General features: G+C 33.7%; 5 protein-coding genes across 5 annotated transcripts; 3 read left to right on the top strand and 2 right to left on the bottom strand.

The window, feature by feature from the left end:
* The first annotated feature begins 1820 nt into the window (after positions 1 to 1820).
* LOC100120605 (CTL-like protein 1) lies at positions 1821 to 7923 on the top strand. The gene is made up of 12 exons (XM_001604177.6): positions 1821 to 2112; positions 3366 to 3508; positions 3613 to 4013; positions 4094 to 4183; positions 4266 to 4405; positions 4482 to 4668; positions 4739 to 4858; positions 4930 to 5074; positions 5151 to 5291; positions 5390 to 5549; positions 5636 to 5857; positions 5950 to 7923. The coding sequence occupies exons 1-12, from the start codon at positions 1993 to 1995 to the stop codon at positions 6106 to 6108; spliced, it is 2028 nt and encodes a 675-aa protein (XP_001604227.1). The 5' UTR covers positions 1821 to 1992; the 3' UTR covers positions 6109 to 7923.
* LOC100120579 (ribosome biogenesis protein BRX1 homolog) lies at positions 7847 to 11230 on the bottom strand. The gene is made up of 5 exons (XM_001604156.6): positions 11132 to 11230; positions 9381 to 10277; positions 8842 to 9118; positions 8407 to 8762; positions 7847 to 8310 (listed from the first exon to the last, which is right to left on the bottom strand). The coding sequence occupies exons 2-5, from the start codon at positions 9495 to 9497 to the stop codon at positions 7942 to 7944; spliced, it is 1119 nt and encodes a 372-aa protein (XP_001604206.2). The 5' UTR covers positions 9498 to 10277; positions 11132 to 11230; the 3' UTR covers positions 7847 to 7941.
* Positions 9585 to 11018, top strand: LOC100113783 (60S ribosomal protein L28). The gene is made up of 4 exons (XM_031921352.2): positions 9585 to 9710; positions 10048 to 10144; positions 10391 to 10633; positions 10893 to 11018. Exons 2-4 carry the CDS (start codon positions 10058 to 10060, stop codon positions 10977 to 10979), a joined length of 417 nt encoding a protein of 138 aa, XP_031777212.1. The 5' UTR covers positions 9585 to 9710; positions 10048 to 10057; the 3' UTR covers positions 10980 to 11018.
* A 35-nt stretch (positions 11231 to 11265) lies between the features above and the next one.
* LOC100113748 (protein C19orf12 homolog) lies at positions 11266 to 12512 on the top strand. Its single transcript, XM_001604807.6, has 3 exons — positions 11266 to 11551; positions 11637 to 11832; positions 11916 to 12512. Exons 2-3 carry the CDS (start codon positions 11673 to 11675, stop codon positions 12173 to 12175), a joined length of 420 nt encoding a protein of 139 aa, XP_001604857.1. The 5' UTR covers positions 11266 to 11551; positions 11637 to 11672; the 3' UTR covers positions 12176 to 12512.
* Positions 12513 to 12717: 205 nt separating this feature from the next.
* On the bottom strand, positions 12718 to 13884 carry LOC100680347 (speckle-type POZ protein). The gene has a single exon (XM_016982029.1). The coding sequence runs from the start codon at positions 13882 to 13884 to the stop codon at positions 12718 to 12720; it is 1167 nt and encodes a 388-aa protein (XP_016837518.1).
* Positions 13885 to 15036: the final 1152 nt, after the last annotated feature.

The raw sequence follows: 15036 nt of genomic DNA, 5'->3' as shown, positions 1-15036 counted from the left end.
GGGAACGTGATGTTCATCGCAGGGCAGAATATCTTCATTGATGTCCAGCGGAGAGACAAGGTCCCTCGAAGCGAAGAGAAGGTCCAACGAATAATTCTTCGATGGATGGGTCCGAAAGTGCTGAGACATGTCCATTGATGCACAGAAGCTCCGGATATGGTCCGCAAAGGCTTTCAGCACAGGGCTAATGTAGCCTGTTGATGAGTACGACAGAGGGTCCGAACTCCAGGAGATGTGATGAAGATTGAAATCACCAAGCAGGATTAAACGATGGTCAGGATGCCTGTTGCAGGCATCCTCGAGGCTCCTCACATGGCTGGAGTATACCTGAACAGAGGAATCAGGGCGTAAGTAGGATGCAGCGATGAGGAGTCTGCAGTGAGACAGTGAGATCCTGACTATAATCTGCTGAATCGTACCATCCAAAGAGACCAATTCAGACTGCAGGAACTTCTTCATTCCAATCAGGACACCTCCACCCCTCTGAACTCCAAGCGACGAGAGATCACGGTCACATCTAAAAATATGATCACAACAATGTCAGGCAAAAGAGACAGCTGATAAAGTTTTACCTTAAATAAATAGAGCTTACCATACATTGAGTGAGCATTCTGATAGTAGAGCGACAGCTTGTTGACTGTTGTTAAATGGATCAAAGTTTTTGCATTTCAAGGGATTTTATTATTCCCGCTGATGTTTGGACGGTAAAAAACGATTTATTTTTCAAATCTTCCACTCAAAAATTAACTATCCGAATCGCTTAAAAATCTATAATATTTATAGTGTACGAACCACGCATAGTTAATGGTTATATATATATATATATATATATATATATATATATATATATATATATATATATATATATATATATATATATATATATATATATATATATATATATATATATATATATATATATATATATATATTTAATCTCGTTTGTAAATACCAATTAAAAAAATAATAATTGATATAGTGTTGTTTTAAAAAATTCAACTTATCAATAATACGCTATGTTATTTCTGATACGAGAAAACGAAAGTTACAGAAGATAGATCTCAATGGACGAAATATAAAAGATTGCGCCAAGAATCAATTCGGCTACAAATGTTTTTAGCGCCGCAACTTTTGCGAAGCCGGCAATGCAGGAATCTACTTCAATGAAATGATTCTGTTCTCGCATCACATGATACCACATTTCTTGTGGATAAAAATACTGAAAACATCCCAACACAAAAATATCTTGAATAAATAACTAAAAATAAAAAAATTAATATTCTGATTTAGAACCCCGCTTGTCTACACCTCAAACCAGATCCGAGCCAATTGTGTGATTCATAAGCGAGCTTACAAGTCGTTGAATAAAAGTAAGTACGGGAAATCGCGCTGTAAGCTTTCAGATCGTGCGCCTCCGTATATATAGCAAGTGTGTAGCAATATATAATAGTCGACGAGAAGAATACGAATTTTTGCGATGATATTAAATGCCGCCGCCGCACACGTCGTCGTCATGGATACCATCGTCGCCGCGTCGGCGTTGCTTACAGTAGCGTCCCAACTACACCCTTACACCCTGTCCCTACAAAAAAACATGCACTCTATCATCAATCAGCTGTTGGTCATCCTCGTTCATCTCTTATTGAAAAAATCTCGAGGACTACTTATGCAAATTTCGCATCGACAATTTGTCGACCAAAATAAATATTCAGATCAGTAACTCCAAATAAATGAATCAGGAACAGGGCACCACGCGTTGCGGGCGTCCCCCGTCGCTGGTCAGCGTAAGCAAGCAACAACGCCGCCGCGAGAGAGAGAGAGAGAGAGAGCAAGACAGTCCATCGCGAATCGTCGTCGGCGCCTTTTATTACACGCACGTCCTTTCCGCGCCTTTTTTCCTCGCACACGTCACACCCACGCTTTCGTTATCCCCGTCGTATATAGCTAGTGTTTTGTTTCCGTGTAGGCCGATATACACACGACGCGAGGAAAATGTCCTGCTGCCTCGGCGCCGACGACGACGAGGAGCAACAACGCTCGGAGACGCCGCGGGTCCGAGGATGTACCGACATCTTCTGGCTCTGCCTCTTCATCACCTTTTGGTTCCTCATGGTATATTTATTTGTTTGTTCGTTTCATGTATATCTATACTGCATCAGCATATGCGCTAATGCGTTATCTTTCTGCGATATTTTGGAAGTGTTTTCGAGAGATACTTGGAATTCCCAGGATTTTTTTTGCGATTCTATACTTACTTCTGATGAGAGATCATGCTGTTACGCGAGCGCGACACGATGTGTCATGGATTTTGCGATGATGCGCTCATTGTCCGCTCTTTTGTTATGATCTATCTCATTGTTCGTCGTCTGCAATGTTTACATCGGCGCTTTATTGGGATACTCCCTTTTTCGTAACCGATAACGATTGATGATACGAGAAGCATCTTGTTTGTACTACTTATGAGTTTTTTAGTCAAACGTTTTTGGTGATTTGACAGCTGATAGAATTTTCATAAGCTCAATGTATAGCCTTCGGGATCACGAATGAAATTGACCTCAGAGGTGTGAATTTTTTATAGATACTATAAAGCTTCTTCAGTTTAAAAATAGCCTTTTCATTGTGTTACATATAGGTGGGCATACACCTGAATTACAGGATCTATAGGTGCAAACAGAAGCATTTGGATTATTTCATTGAGAGTGGGTCAATTTTTAGATGACTTTATTGAATGGAATTCATTGTAACAAATGCCAACTAATAATCTATATTTAATTACTTGATGCTTAGAACTGAGTAGAAGCTGTTAAATAAAAATTAATTAATCAATGTGCCCGTGAGCTTTGTGAAAACTTCATTAATTGTAGCTTTTAAGATATCATTATAGTAAGGAATACATTTTTTATGAAAATTTATATTGATTGTTGTACACAGACATGTAGATTGTCTGTATACTCATGAATATTTAATTTCCTTCAGCTTGAATGTAATGCATACTACATTGAACAGTAAACTATACTTCGGCCCTGCTTAGGAATGTCGAATGTATACTGAAGTATGCAATTAAATTAATGTCTATATTAATAGCATATTAGCACCAAGTAGTTCTTAGTCACATTTTTAGATTCTTTTTGTTATATCATGGATAAACTATGAAGCAATTTTAATAGATAAAACATAATTTTCATGGAATTAATAATTTTTTTTAAGTTAATATTGTAAAGTGTACAATTATCTGTAAGTGCTAAAACACTTTATAACTCTGCTCTACTTCTAGTTTTTACTGAGAAATAAATACAAAGTTATACCTTGAAAATGAAACAAATATCAATATTTCATTAGTAACTAAAAATATCAATTGTTTGCAGATATTGATAGCAGCTTTTGCATTTGTGTACGGCAGTCCAATAAGGCTAATAAATGGATATGATAGTTTTGGAAATACCTGTGGTGTCAATAATAGTAAATTTGGAGCCATGGAACTTTCTGGACAGGACAATAGTGATAAACCGTGAGTGATGAATTATTATCTACTTTGAAAATTATTTGATTTATAGAAGCAGATCTTTTATGACATTTATATAATTTCATTAAACTGTAATACTAAATTTTTAGGTATTTATTCTTTCTGGATGTCTCGAAAGTTAGGCAATCATTAAAAATTTGTGTAAAAAAATGTCCAGAGCGCACCTTAAATTCCATGGTAGATGTTTGTAACTTTTACAAAGAGACTGGTTCACAATTGTGCCATGATAAGCCAGGAAGTGGTTTTAGTGCCTGCAAAGATATGCGAAATTTTAACAACCTAAATAGAACTGGTTCTTGTCCAGTATTCCCAGTTTATGAAAGTAAATCTATTCTCAATAGGTGCATACCTACAGGACTTACTGAAGTCACCAAGTCAATAGCTTCTAATTTGTATGGATTACTTAACTCATGGGATGTTATTGAGCAAGTTCTTGGAGATTTATACAAAACATGGAGAGAAATACTTGCATTATCATTTTTATCCTTTGGTATGAACATAAATTTCTGGTATTTTGTAGTTATATTCTTATTTTCACGATTACTCAACACATCTTACTATGCTTTTTAGTATTGTCTCTCTTCATGATCGCTATTTTCCACTTACTGGCCAGTGTTGTCACTTGGATTGTCATGACCTTAGTCATTGTTGCCTGTACAGGTAAATGAATTTTACATATTTATAACTATATGCAAAATATGAATCATCCTTTATTAAATAATTTGCGATGTACTATTTTCAGCTGGAACTGGTTTGCTTTGGTGGACCTACATTGATATCAAACGGAATCTTGATGGCCTTAAACCACATGAACTTCTGGAGGAATCTGTACGCAATGAAAAAGCTTTCTTGACTTTAGCTATTATTGCAACTGTGATCACTGTAAGTTTGTTTACAGTCGTTTGTAAATTTATTTCAATACTTTATAAAAAGCCATTTTTTGTTGTTATGTTTTCAGATAATTTTATTCTTCCTTATCTGCTTCATAAGAAAACGTATTAGCTTCATGGCAGCTTTGTTCAGAGAAAGTGCAAAATGTCTAGCAGATTTGCCAGGTCTATTCTTCCAACCATTGTTAACTTTCTTTGCTTTACTTGTATTTTTCACCTTCTGGATCACGGTCATCTTGTGCCTTGCTACTGCAAGTAAGTTGAACTGTTCATTATTGTATTTTATTTCTAAATGGAATATGCTGATGAAACGATTCTGTTCTAGACTACCCAAGTACAAAATCTGTGAACTCCATTGACACATTAAATTTGAATGCATCAATTACTGGTAAACCTTTAGATGATAAGCAAAAGCCTTTAGACATTCCTCTAACTGACTACAAAAGTGAGTTGAAATTCTATCATTATCTTCAAAATTGAATCCATTTTCTCAAAACAATCAATCATTTTGCTTAGCATTTACCATCGTGGAATATGCTGATTCTACTTGGATAAAATACATGTGGTGGGTGTACATCATTGGTTTGATTTGGATTTCTGAATTCATCACTGCTTGTCAAACCATGGTTATTTCTGGTGCTGTAGCTCATTGGTATTTCCGGTACGTTATTAATAATATTTTACATTTTTGGTCGTAGGTAAAAATCAAATTTTTCAAGAAATGCAATTTTTTTCAGAGGTAAAAATGCTAGTGCATCACCAGTATGTTCGTCGATGGGCACGTTAGTCACGTACCATCTTGGTTCGGTGGCTTGCGGTTCCCTCCTGATTACAGTGTTCAAAATACCACGACTGATTTTAACTTATCTGCATGCGAAGTAAGTTGAAAATAATCGAGAACCACGATTTTAAAAAATATTATAACTGTATTTGTATTATAATTGAAGAACGTTTGCTGATCGATTAATTTTTATAGGTTCGAAAAAACTAAGGAAACATCTCCATGCTCTCAATGTGGGTTGAAGTGTTGTATCTGTTGCTTCTATTGCTTGGACAAGTTCATTAGATTTATGAATCATAATGCCTACACCGTGATAGCCATAGAAGGAACACACTTTTGCAATGCCGCGAGAATCGTGAGTTTTCTGACTTAATATTTGACTCTCACATTGAACTCTTTGAGAATTCTTTCTATATTTTAATTTAATCAACCTTATTTCAGGCATTTAATACGATAGTAACCAATGCTGTACAAGTGGCAGTTATCAATGGAGTTGGAGACTTTGTTCTTTTCTTAGGAAAATGTTTCGTGACTGCGGCAACTGGAAGTATCGGATTGCTTTTCATGAGACAAGATCCAAGACTGCACTTCTATGCGGTTCCGATATTTTTCACTTGCTTATTTGCATTTTTCATATCCCATTGCGTGATTTCGCTTTATGAGGTGAGCAAAAATCAAAAAATAACGGACAAACGTATTTATGAAACAAATGTACATTACAAAAGCGATAAACATGATTTTTTTATTAATTACAGACTGTAATCGATACGCTTTTTTTATGCGTGTGCGAGGACAAGAATCTAAATGGCGACAACGGCAAGTGGCGTCAGTCCGCGTTGGCCCAGCTCGCTACTAATACCACCACCAATGGTCAGCAATCGCACGAACTGGATCCCATAAATAGTAATAGTTAAGTTACAGATTTCACGACATTATAATCATCAATATGTCCTTATATTGTAAACAAACATATTTTTGAATGTTGTGCTCTTTCATTAGTCAACATTTAAGTTTTGCAATGTAAGGACAGATGCTTACCTAAGTGTGACTCAAGCGTAATATCGGCTCATCTGCCTTAAAACGCATTTTGCAATAAGTTTTCCAACTCTATGTGTATGAACTTAATATAATCCATTTACTTTCTTCCATACAAATAGCTTGCTAAGTGTACTAAAGGGGGTTTTTAGGTTTACGAAGAAAAGTGAATATTTTTTACTATACATTTACGCACGCACAGTTTAATAGTATTACAATTGAGACTTTGGTGATTAAAAGCAACGATTACCAGGATTTTGTGCAATTTGAAGTTTATATTTACACTAGAAAACAGACTTACTGAGAGATTTTTTGTGCACTTGCACTATATGTATACTTAATCATTTGTTTTCATTTTTAGAAATTTTTTATTATGACGCAGTGTTTATTTTTACCTCATTATGCAACATCGAATAAAAATTATCTTATGACGAAAATATTTTTTGACAATAATACTGTGCATATTTTAGTACGCGTATTTATATTATCTATTTGAAAGTACGAAGCCTCATTTTTCATAAATCATTTTTATACTTCTCTATTTACACTGTATTCAATGTTACAAATAATTCGACTTTGCGTGTCAATATTTTAATAAGTAAATTTATCATGCATATATACATGATTGATATTTAAATAATTCCAATGCATAATTAAAACTTGTAAGAGGCTTGCTATCCAGGTTGTATTAAGTAATTTTTTTCATGTGCATGTCTATAAGTATCTTGGCATATGAAATTTTGGAAATCTATCTATGTTAATTAGTGTTTGCTCTGGGTATAAGTACAAAGATAAAACATATTCTAAGAACAATTCACAAAACAGCGTGCTTTAAAAAAATTATTGGAAAATATATATACATATATGAAAACAAAACAAACTAATATAGATATTAAGCTCATTATATTTATGTATTTGGTTGAAGAAAAAACTAAATCAATTGAACAAATAGAATTTAAGCATTACTGTTTTTTAGATGGCCAGAGATATATTTTATACAATTTTTTTCATCTAGCACAAAGCTAAAAGTAAAACTTTCAAAAAGGTATTTTAATACAAGATTTTACTGCCTAAATCTATATAAGTGAAAAATTGCATCAATTATATCTATTGCCATTAAAATAGCAACATCACATTTTTAAGACTTATTTGAGCAGCTATATTTTATTAACACGTAAATTATTAACATAATTTTATTGAAAGAATGTACTAATATTTTAAAAAAAAACTTAGCAATTGATGCATACTACCAGACTTATTCAAAATAATTTTGATTTTATTTTATATTTTAGAATTATAATAATGTATGGTTTTGTGCAACAATATGATGGTTTTCATATGAATGTCATCTGCGAACAATAGAATAGAGCTAAAAACTGACCACCTAACAAACTAATTTAAAAAAGTAAGCATATTACTGCATTCTCTTTAGCTTTTGTATAAGTGCCTTAGGTTATTGATTACAAAATTCGTTTTTGCATACAAATAAGATAAATATAACATTTATTATACAGTGAAGTATTTATAAAAAAAAAAAAAATGTATTTGCAGCAGTTTTACTATTTCAGAAAGCATGTGTGATTGCAAGTGGCAGACATAACTCACTAAATGAACAAATAATGTACTACTTATATTTTATTGAAACATAACGTGTGTATTCCGAAATATATAATACAAATATTGAATAAAAAAAATACTTTTATTTATCTAACTTATTTTTTTTTATTTACAATAGATTTCTTTTTAATTTTCAGACCTAATTTCTTTTTCGTAGGTTTTGTAGTTTTAGATGAGTTTACAGCAGAGGTAATTTTTGCTTTACCTCCTAATTTTTGTTTTTTCTGTTTTAACTTATTTTTTTTAGGTTTTTTTGTCTGAAGCTCTGCCGGTTCTGTATTTGAATCGGCCTTGTTTTCTTTCTCATCAATTTCTTCAGCTTTTTTTAGCAATTCTCCTTTAAATATTTCATCCATTGGATTAAGAGCATAGGATTCTTCCGGCTTATTTGCTTGGGCTGCCACTTTTTGTTCTAATCTGTTCATGTACTTTCCACCAGCCTTCTTAGCAATAGTTTGTCGGTACTGGAAGAGATAATTTTTATTTGAATTTTCATTCGTTTTTTGCCGTGTAAATGTAAATTAATTTAGACGAATAGAAGAAACTAAAAAAACTGTTACCTTAGCAGGTGAGATGTAGTTGGGATTATCCCATAAAGTTTCTCCTCCAAAACTGCCGGCAAATATTTTTACTGGATTTAACACAAATCTTGGTCCTATTTCAGCTAGTTCACCCTCTTCTGTAATAATTTGATAATTCCTAAACCAGACTCTATTATCTAAAATACTAAAAGTATATACGTGATCAAAGAAAGGCTGGCTCTTTGGATGATGATTAGGAACACCAAATATTTGAGACAATAATTCTTTTAAAACGGTGTAATGAGGTGCAGAGTTGAAGTTTTCATCAAAAGAAAGCAATGGCCGGGAACCCTTTAAACAATTTCCAGTCATTTTTAACTCTCCCATTGTGTAAACTAGAAAGTAAAATAAGATAAGATAGTATGAATAATAGACTTTTTAAACTATATTACAATTTAAGAAATTAAAACTTACTGTTTTCTACAAGAAATTTAGCACAGGGGCCTTGAGATACATTGGACAACCACATGTACAAATCCCTTTTTCTCCGACCCTCGAACATAACTGCTTTATTGCAATTCTTCATTTCACATATTTCATTGACAACTTGCAAGTTCTTTGCTCTTTCCATTTTGGACTCTGGTCTGTGATGTGGCATTAAAGTCTTTAAATCATCCATAAGATGACGATCCCTGTGGTTGATTCCTCGAGAGGCAAAGACCAGTACCCTTTGTCTGTTTACCCATTTTGTCTAAAAGTGAAATATAAAAACAATTGCTTTACTTTACAACATTGATAACAATAATCAGTCGCATGATCAACAAGTATGAACAGTATCAAAATAAACTGGAACTCAAACTGGATCATTTTCATTGTAACAAGTAAAATTGAGAAAAGCATAAGATAGATGATCTAGAAACCTTATACAATCGTCGTCACAAGATTCAATTAATCAAGTAAAGGAAAGACAAATATCAACAAACTACAGAACGAGAAGGTTATAGTCCACCAACCTTTTTGGGAACGGGTTCGTCGGAAAACCTCTTAGCCGGTGGCAACTCGACTTTTTTCTCCTCTGCCTCGGTCTTCTCCGCCTCTTTCCTCTTCCTTTTCAACACTTTTTTCGCCATAATTTAACAATAATCACTAATTGTTTAAAGCCGAAACATGTGCCTTGTTGACAACGCACCGCACGTGTATATTTTTTTACAGGCGTCTTTGGAGTCGCAACGTTGTCGAACCTGGCTCAAGTGGCGCTGACGTCGACGTTGATTTTCGGAAGCAGCAGCTTCCCTCGCTCTTCCTCTTTCCGCATCAGCTTTTACGAGAATCAGTAGAAGCAGGTAATTTTATTCAATTTTACACGATTTAAGGGTTGATTTTTCGAGAAATTCCGTGAAAATCGTAAACTGCGGAGTTCGATTGTTCTCTTTGTTTATTGCCGTGAAAATCTGCGTGGCCGAAAATCGCTGCGAAATCGGAGCACGTGGCAGAGTTTTTGATCTCTATCGAGGTTATGTGCTCGCGCTTACTCCACGCGTTTTTCGATCCCAGAATGTGGGATTCGCGAAAAAATGAGATGACCTTGAGGCATAACGAGGAAACCTATCATTGGTTTTCTTATACGTGAGAGTATCTCGATAAATATGCAATGTTCTAAACTATGATTTTTCATTGCAGGCCTGACAAGATGTCGTCCCATCTGAACTGGATGATCATCCGCAACAACAATGCCTTTCTCCTGAAGAAACGCAACATCAGCAAACCCTTCTCGACGGTAATTTTATTGAAATATTACATGAAGTTTAACTGTCAAAGATCTTCTGTTTATTACAAGGATTGGTTGTTTGTGTGATCAAATCATTTCATTCAGTACCAACAACTGTTCCAAAATGTAGACTGCTCCGTATCTAATTTTGAAATAAAAATTGAGAACTATGTACTTCCTTCCTAATGTAGTAGAATATTATCAATTAGATGTACTGTAATAGTATAATAATTAATTTTTTTTCACTACTTTTAGGAGCCAAACAATCTGACAAATCTCAGCAGCTACCGTTACTCGGGTCTTGTACACCGCAAAAGTGTTGGTGTAGTTGACACCCCAGACAAGAAGGGATTCACTGTTGTTTACAAGAAAGCCAAGAGTGTGAACAAGCCCGCTAAGGCTACTGTCAGGCGGACAATGAAGGCTGGAGCCCGCAGATCTCTCTACAAGCTCAAGACTCTCCTCAAGAAGAACAAGTACCGCGTTGACCTCACCAAGGTAACATCACATTCTTTCTACTACATTACATGTAATTGATAAAAAAATGTGTCCCTGTATGCTACGTAATTGTTGATATAAATTTCTGATTCTATTTCAATCCATATTAATGATTGATTTATGAAAAATATCTACGTAAAGTACTTATACAGATAAGACATATTTTTACACTTTATAGTTTAGAACTTTCATTTTTTTAAGATGAAACCGTACCTAATTCCAAAATTCGATTTTAATTATTTTTATTTTGCTATTTAAGGTTGCTCTGCGCAGAGCAAGTGCTGTTCTCCGCTCCCAGAAGGCCCTGCCACCAAAGAAAACGAGGGTAACAAAGAAGGCAGATTAATGTATTTAATACAATAAATTCTTTTATTCAAAAAATCAATTGGATTCATGTCTTTTCCATCTATTAATTCATCAATTCATTCTATTGTAATTTACCTTCCCAATCAAAAGTATAATTAAGAAAAGATATTGAAAGTTTATTGTTGTGCTTACTTGAAAATTTTCTGATGTAAAAATACTTTCGTACTCAATAGCTTATTGTAACATGCAGAAAAGAATGCGCTGCGATTGATTCAGATTCACTGCATGAATATTGAGACTTTAAGTAAAAAAGCTTATCTATCGTAAGTAGAGGGCGCAGTTTGATTCTACGCGAATATAATATGACTCATAGTGTACTTTAAGATTGTTATTTTTTGTATCTTCTATACAAGCTTCTATTAATAAATATTGCAAATGAATTCACAAATAAGAGTAAAACTTGAATAATATAATAGTTTAGTTGAGGATTGTCAAAAATACGAAAATTCGGGACCTAATTATAACTTTATATGAGCAAAACAAAAATTGAGGTTATAATACAAGGCGTAAAAAAACGACAAACCCGTCAATTTGACATCTTTCAAATATAAAGTAAGTCAAAAGAAATTTTATTTTAATAATCGAAATGTAATAGAAAATTTGTATGCATCGATGATTAAAACCATTACTTTTTTAGCACTGTCATTTTAAAGCTTCCTGAAAATTTATCAAAATGTCAATAGCCACTCCAGATTTGCTTAATGCAATATCTGATTTAGCAACAATAAGGGAAATGAAAGTTGCCGTGAGCGTAACTTCTCAATGTGGATTAATCACTGCAGTAACTACTATGATTGGTGGACTTATTGCTGGACCACCAGGAATTGGCATTGGTACATGCAACAATGAAACTTGTATATGCAATATAGTCATTTTATAAAACTTAAAAAAATAATACTTATTTATTTCTTTTTAGGGGGTTTAGTAGGAACTGCAGCGGCATGTTATCATTCCAATGGAAAATTCAAGTCTGTTCCTGAAATTTTAATGACCGAAGCCAGTCCAGAACAAAAAGAAAAATTGGCAGATGCTGTGAGGAATGTATTGACAGCAGAAAACATCCTTACCTTAGTGCAACTTGCTGCTACAATACAAAACAATAGAATGTTATTGGATACCATACAGAAAGTTGTAAGAGATTTCCTTACATCAGACATGGGATATTGTATATCTTGAAAATATTAAGTTCACTGTTCAAGAAATTTTATGTACAGTGTAAATAATTACATTATTAAGTAAAGATTTTCTTATAATGCTGTAGGTATATGGGTGTAAAGTGGAGGGTGATAAGAAAAAATCAAGTCTTTATTCATGAAGTTAATGACATATCATTTTAAAACAATTGCAGATTTTGTATACAATATACATACTTTTCAATTCTTTAGCTAACTTTAATAATTTATTTGCACTGTTTATTGAATGCCAAAGTTTTTTTTAAATTTCTGCACTGACTCGTTTTAATGGATTTGTAGGAATATTGAAGAAATATTAAAAAAAATACTTTATAAATAAATTTATTATTCTTATACTATACCTTTTCCTACATGTAATGATTTTGATTTTATCATGCATTTACATACACTATTTGGATAGGACTCGTATTAATAAATAACGATTTTTCTTTTATACAAAAATACAAATATTTTTATTGAGAAAATTACTTTTAAAGATATTAGTTTTCAAGTCATAATTTTAATAGGAGCTGTCAAATAAATTTCTCACTTTTCATAATGGTCAGCAATGAATTCATCTATTTCCAGTATTAAACTCATATTAGTGGTGTACAAGTATCTATACGTTGAGTCCTTAATAACTTGCTTAATGTTGTCTCTAACAAACTCCTTCAGTGGAGTTTTGAAATCTTTTAGTTTATACTTATCAGCTAATGTAAGACATTTGGCTATATTTTTAACACTTAAGCGTGATAACAAGTAACTCAAATATTCTGAGTTTTTCATAACTAATGCTTCATTATTCTTAATAAACTTGGTCACATGAAACTGCACATCTTGCAAGTTATATTTTTCAGCCAATTCTAATAACATAGTCACATTGTCTACGTTTACGTTTGATATCATATGATTTATGCACAAAGTTTCTAGATCCATTAAGTTATAGAAATGTGCAGCTTCGAACAGATCATGAGAAATCTTTGGCAAATCTTCTACATTATTGGTATAAATATAATACAGCATTTCTTTTATCACTTCAGACTTGAAATATTCAACTTTTATAACACCCGTTTGTTCCTCCATCATTTTACTTTTGAACATTGCATCAAATACTGCACTACGAGCAGCCAGTATATTTTTATGAGCTTTAAATTCTTCATCCCCAATTTTAAGAACAACGTCTGTGTATTCGTCATTTTGTGCAAAGGAATAAAGCTTCAACATTTTGTCATCATCTTGAGTTATGAAGGAAGACTCGATAGATCCAGTTTCTTCATCCGCAAAACGAGTTACATCAAAACACAGTTGAACAATACCACTTTTGTTAACTATCTTGGAAAGTTCATTAATACTAAAGAACTTCCAGTGTTTTAATTCATTAATACAGAATCGGTGGCTCTGAAAAGCATGCGTTCCAAATTCAGGCCTATTGAGAACGCTGCTTACTACTTGATACGTACATGTTTCCTCTTGGCTTCCTTGTTTGTTAATGAAATGTAATGTCATGCCAGCCACTTTTTGAGAAGGTATCTTTACTTTCGACAATACTGATACAAAGCTCAGATAGCATTCTTCCTTGGGATGATCTTTAAACGTAAACACTGGAGATCTGTACTCGATACATGTACTTTCTTTGATCGTAGAGGACTCGATGTTGAAAATAATGAAGTTTGTATCCTTCTTTTGAATCGAAACTTTACTATACTCTTCCATTTTAGATACTAAAAATGTATGTAAACAAGCTGCAAGTATTGAGTATTTAAACCAAAAAATTGTTCACCATCGTTTGCATAATGCGTAAAATAGCGATGTCTTTTCAGTCAAGAATAGATTGAAATCTACTTCAAGTCTCGTTCCCTCGTAAAATGTCTTCTTATTTTCCAACAAAGTATCATAGTTCTTATTCACATTCACTTAGTGTTTAAGGTTGAGGTTATTTTCTGAGGTTATTTTCGTGCAAGTATTCCAGTTTTCGGAGAAGCGTAAGTAACTTCATCGCTTTCTCAAACTTGATTTCGACCTCGACCTAATACTTATCATCGTTTTATTATTTGTTTTCGGGCACATTCGCGATGTTTTTGAGTTCACTAAGAAATAATCAACGTTTTCCGAAAACAAACTTTTCCAAAGATGGCAGCAATTTGGCTCCGAAATTTCCCTTCATATTCATATACTATATATGGATACAATATATAGATTTTATTGATTTTCTCAAGTAAAAAGTCATCATCGACGAGACAAAAATTTTTCGCGCAACATCATCAGAATGGTTGTCGCATTTTTCTGCACTACCAAGAATTTTTCTCGATGTTGTTTAATTATAGTTTACTGCAGGGCAATACTAACATTCAAAATAATAAACGAAATCTCGATCAGCTGTGAAAGCCGTGATTGGTCGGCGTGTCGCGTGCACGCTCATAGGGTGTGTTCCGAATTGGAATGTGTTAGTTAGCAGTAGCTGTAATGTTGGTATTAACTGACGTAAAATCATTCCAGTTCAAACGTCAGTTAGGGAGGAGGGGGAGGCGGGAAATATGAAACTTTATTTTTCCATATGTCAGCTAGAGTATACGTGTATGTTACCTCTGACTATCTTGTCCAGGTCACCCGGGACTCCTGGAGACGATGTCCAGGTGTTGCACACCGAGAAAATATGGACCTTGATTTTTCCATATTTCAGCCATAGTATATGTGTCTATGTTGCCTTCAAGTATCTGTTTGAGGTCACCCGGCCAGGAGACGATGTCCAGGTATACGTGTATATATGCGTTGCCTTCAAGTATCTTGTCCAGGTCACCCGGGACTCCTTATTGTGTGATGTTCAGGTGTTGTATACACCGAAAAAAATCACATAGGATTTGCTTT

The sequence above is a fragment of the Nasonia vitripennis genome, chromosome 1 (genome assembly GCF_009193385.2).
Source record: "Nasonia vitripennis strain AsymCx chromosome 1, Nvit_psr_1.1, whole genome shotgun sequence".
NCBI lineage: Eukaryota > Metazoa > Arthropoda > Insecta > Hymenoptera > Pteromalidae > Nasonia > Nasonia vitripennis.
Note: the sequence above shows the minus strand (reverse complement) of the source record. Positions and strands in the feature narration are given on the sequence as shown.

Coding starts and splice junctions, on each gene's coding strand:
- LOC100120605 (XM_001604177.6), top strand. CDS start 1,993: ATGTCCTGCTGCCTCGGCGCCGACGACGACGAGGAGCAACAACGCTCG. Junction 4,669..4,738: donor CTTGTGCCTTGCTACTGCAA/GTAAGTTGAACT, acceptor ATTCTGTTCTAG/ACTACCCAAGTACAAAATCT. Junction 5,550..5,635: donor TTTGCAATGCCGCGAGAATC/GTGAGTTTTCTG, acceptor ACCTTATTTCAG/GCATTTAATACGATAGTAAC.
- LOC100120579 (XM_001604156.6), bottom strand. CDS start 9,497: ATGGCGAAAAAAGTGTTGAAAAGGAAGAGGAAAGAGGCGGAGAAGACC. Junction 8,763..8,841: donor TAAATTTCTTGTAGAAAACA/GTAAGTTTTAAT, acceptor TTTACTTTCTAG/TTTACACAATGGGAGAGTTA. Junction 8,311..8,406: donor ACTACATCTCACCTGCTAAG/GTAACAGTTTTT, acceptor TATCTCTTCCAG/TACCGACAAACTATTGCTAA.
- LOC100113783 (XM_031921352.2), top strand. CDS start 10,058: ATGTCGTCCCATCTGAACTGGATGATCATCCGCAACAACAATGCCTTT. Junction 10,145..10,390: donor TCAGCAAACCCTTCTCGACG/GTAATTTTATTG, acceptor CACTACTTTTAG/GAGCCAAACAATCTGACAAA. Junction 10,634..10,892: donor ACCGCGTTGACCTCACCAAG/GTAACATCACAT, acceptor TTGCTATTTAAG/GTTGCTCTGCGCAGAGCAAG.
- LOC100113748 (XM_001604807.6), top strand. CDS start 11,673: ATGTCAATAGCCACTCCAGATTTGCTTAATGCAATATCTGATTTAGCA. Junction 11,833..11,915: donor ACCACCAGGAATTGGCATTG/GTACATGCAACA, acceptor ATTTCTTTTTAG/GGGGTTTAGTAGGAACTGCA.
- LOC100680347 (XM_016982029.1), bottom strand. CDS start 13,884: ATGGAAGAGTATAGTAAAGTTTCGATTCAAAAGAAGGATACAAACTTC.